Raw genomic sequence first — 3,634 nt, 5'->3', positions numbered from 1 at the left:
ATGTTTACAGGGATGAAGGGAAAATCTTCAGGGTGATCTAATCAAACATGGCGGCCATCCCCGAGAGAAAGAGCATGCTTCGCTAAATTGTGAGCTTCAAAATTTGAGCTCTTAAATTCATGACTAATAGTCTACCTATAAAATAAAACTTTGAGAGTCATGAATCTTTTCAAAGTCCATCTCAGCAGCCCAACCCAGCAAGACCGGCCCAAAGCCCCCCAGGAAAACCCAACGAGCCAGCGTGGCGCCTCCGGTCTCTCCCATTGGCCAGGCCACGGCACCACTCCGCGTGGGTCCCATTCAACCCTTCTGTACCCCTCACCGTCAACTTCCACGAACCTTCCTCTCCTTCTCCACGAAGCAAAAAACCCGAAGCACACGAGTCCGCTATATAACAACCGGCGGCCAGAGACCGAGACAAAATAGCATCTCACCCCACCCATGGACACCGACCTCGACCTGGACGCCCTCCTCGCCTCCTTCGCCGGCGAGTCAGCCGCAGTCTCCGAGCTCCTCGCCCCGCCTCCGCTCGATGCGGCGGAGGCGGGGTCGCCGGAGTCGGTGACCTCCCGGTCCAGCCACGCCGGCGAGGAGGTGCTGTCGGAGATCGAGAGGTTTCTGATGCAGGAGGACGAGGCGGCGGGGGCGGAGCCGGTGGACGGGATCAGCGTGGATGAGTTCTTCGACGCGCTGTTCGATGGTGGGGAGGAGGGGGGCGAGAAGGGGAACGGGAGTGAGGCTGAGGCTGGGGGCAGCACCGATGGGGACTCTAGGAGGGAGGAAGAAGGGGTGGAGGTGGTGACGCCGGAGACAGAGGCGGAGGTGGTGACGCCCGAAACGGAGGTCGATGGCGATGATCCCATCAGCAAGAAGAAGAGGAGGTATGCAATTTTGTTATTTGTCGCTGGATATATATCGTCTGTCATCTAAAATTGGGCATTTTCGTTTATCTTGTTTGCCCGTAGAACTTAGAATTTACATGAAGCTTAAGGATCAATTATCTGGAGGGTCGTTGTCATAGTCATACTTAACCTAATCCGTAGTACTACTAAAATGCTCAAAATTGTAACAAACTCTTAAGCTTTCAGAGATGTTGTTCCGTATGGTGAATGTTGCTCATTGGAAGAAATTTTAAGTACATGAGGTGAGGTCACTAAAATTTTATAATTGCATAACTTATCGGTTGACATGTGCATAACCTTGGCTAAAAGAGCCACAATTTGTACTCCCTCCGTCCGGAAATATTTGTCATCAAAATGAATAAAATGAGATGTATCTAGACGTATTTTAGTTCTAGATATATCTCTTTTTATCCATTTTGACGACAAGTATTTTCGGACGGAGGGAGTACATCTCTTGGTTAAACGGAGTCTTATTTTTTCTTGCTGAAAGAATCGTCTTAAATTCAAAAAAATTCTTAACCAGATGATAACTATCCAGTATTATTGTTTGAGAAGTAGGGATGTTTGTTTTCTCAATTGCAAGGCTATTTGGGACGTATAGCCTCTTACAAGTTGTGTGTTTGGTGAGTTTGTCAGGCAAATGAGGAATAGGGATTCTGCCATGAAATCAAGGGAGAGGAAGAAGTCATATGTGAAGGACTTGGAGACGAAGAGCAAGTATCTTGAGGCGGAGTGTCGCCGCCTCAGCTACGCACTTCAGTGCTGCGCAGCTGAGAACATGGCACTACGCCAGAACATGTTGAAGGATAGGCCTATTGGTGCTCACACAGCCATGCAGGAGTCTGCCGTACTTTCGGGTAAGATGCTCATGGTTTTCACCATAAGCTGTATGAATAAAATTCTATTGCTGATGGTTTTCATTGCTCAACCATGCTGACAAACAACTAGTGCATTACTGTCTGGACTGCAAGTATCTCTAACGTTGGCTTGTGTTCATCTAACTTGAAATTGTTGATATATCCATTTAAGCTTATTGGGTTATGCAACCCTCTTGCACTCAGAAAATCTAGTTTCCTTTGATAATATCTGATCGTTTACATTAATTGAAAATAATCAGAACTTAGCGAGCTTGATGTCTCAGAACTTAGAGTTTGCATGAAATGCAACCTGGATTACTTGCTCGCAGAAACTTCAGCTGTGCTAAATGTAATTGTTTTCATTTTGCAGAAACCCTGCCGCTGGTTTCCCTGCTTTGGCTAGTGAGCATCGTGTGCCTATTCCTAACGCCCGGTCTACCCAACCGAAGCCTGGCGGCTCCAAGGAGAGCCGAAAGAGGTCTCGCAATGGTAGCCGGAAAGCCAAGCAGTGATCAACCAGAGACCTTGGAGCTTCTACTCCATGGAAGGCGCTGGAGGGGCACAAGGGAGAGGATCAAGCTAGATGCTCCGCCATTGCGTGCAGCTGCCGCTTGCTAGACTAGTGCCAGCTTATTCGCAAGTTTCCAGTATGTAGTGTAGTTAGCAATGAATGTCTAAATATGTGTTCTCTTGCTGCCACCGTGGCTTTATCCATGACTATCTTCTGCTCTCTCTGTTCGCGTTGTTTTATGATCTTCTAATCAGATGCTAGTTTTGAAATCTGGCGTTCTGTGTTACTTTATGTCGGGCACTCTGTGTCCATCTCTCTGGGTTTATGTCAAATTCAGACCATAGAAAGTTCACGAGTGAAGTCACAAGTGAAAGGCCACTAAATCTTCAGTGTTCAAAATTACAGTAACGGCAAGCAGCTAGTACAAGTGCAGTACTGTAGTGTTTTCCTACTTTTGGGGTTAGGAAAATGTCCTATATGGTTCATTTTGTGTACTCATTTTGTTGATCTTGCAAGAAAAATACAATAACGACATTTTGTTGATCACCAGTTCCAAACCTTCTGAAAACGGCATGTTTATTAGATTCATTTCCCTCTGGTAATGATCCTCTTCTCATTCAAAGGTCTTTCCCATGTTTCTTATGACGAAAGATTACTGATTTGTTTGCAGGTCATTTCTAGAGAAAGCCTAGTCCCTCTCTCTACATTTCACTTTCTTCATTTATCTTCTATTTATGCACACGAACCCTATTTTAACTCCAATTTCACATCATAATAATTCAAACTTTAATGTTCCTACCCAATACAATACAGATCCATATATTTTTTCTGAACCATGCAATAGAATTGCACGTGTTATATTAGATGAGGAAAATGAGTACATCACTGTTCACAACCAACAAAACAGAAAACGGTGGAAAGAAAGACCAAGCTACATGCTGAACTACTAAATCCATAATTATGAAAATCACTTTTAAAAGTCAAACACTAACGATGAATTATCGTCATCCTCAAGAAATTCATCAACATACTACACCAACAATGAATCCTCAAAATATCCCTCCAATATAATTGAACATTCAATTTATTACTCATTTAAACATCATATATTTACAAAAAAATTGAGAAGACATTTCGTCCAGCACCTTCAAGGTGTCAATGGGAGCGGCCTTCCAGAGCTATGTGGGGGAGGATGTGAGAGGTGACAACGCGGTCGCGGTGGCCTTAGGAGCGGCGCCGAGGATGGGAGCATGCAACAGGTTGGGCTCATTGGAGATTGCAAGGCACCAGATCTCAAGTTGTTGTCCTTAGTGCGCGGCGGGAGACTCGGTCCTGGTAGCCGCACCAAGCAGCAATTTGGAGAG

The 3,634-nt window shown here is 45.2% G+C and overlaps 1 protein-coding gene across 1 annotated transcript; it reads left to right on the top strand.

The window, feature by feature from the left end:
• The first annotated feature begins 413 nt into the window (after window positions 1-413).
• Window positions 414-2,587, top strand: LOC119337551 (bZIP transcription factor 50-like). Its single transcript, XM_037609715.1, has 3 exons — window positions 414-881; window positions 1,539-1,759; window positions 2,130-2,587. Exons 1-3 carry the CDS (start codon window positions 442-444, stop codon window positions 2,375-2,377), a joined length of 909 nt encoding a protein of 302 aa, XP_037465612.1. The 5' UTR covers window positions 414-441; the 3' UTR covers window positions 2,378-2,587.
• The last annotated feature ends 1,047 nt before the right edge of the window (window positions 2,588-3,634 follow it).

The sequence above is a fragment of the Triticum dicoccoides genome, chromosome 7B (assembly GCF_002162155.2).
Source record: "Triticum dicoccoides isolate Atlit2015 ecotype Zavitan chromosome 7B, WEW_v2.0, whole genome shotgun sequence".
Classification (NCBI taxonomy): domain Eukaryota; kingdom Viridiplantae; phylum Streptophyta; class Magnoliopsida; order Poales; family Poaceae; genus Triticum; species Triticum dicoccoides.
Note: the sequence above shows the minus strand (reverse complement) of the source record. Positions and strands in the feature narration are given on the sequence as shown.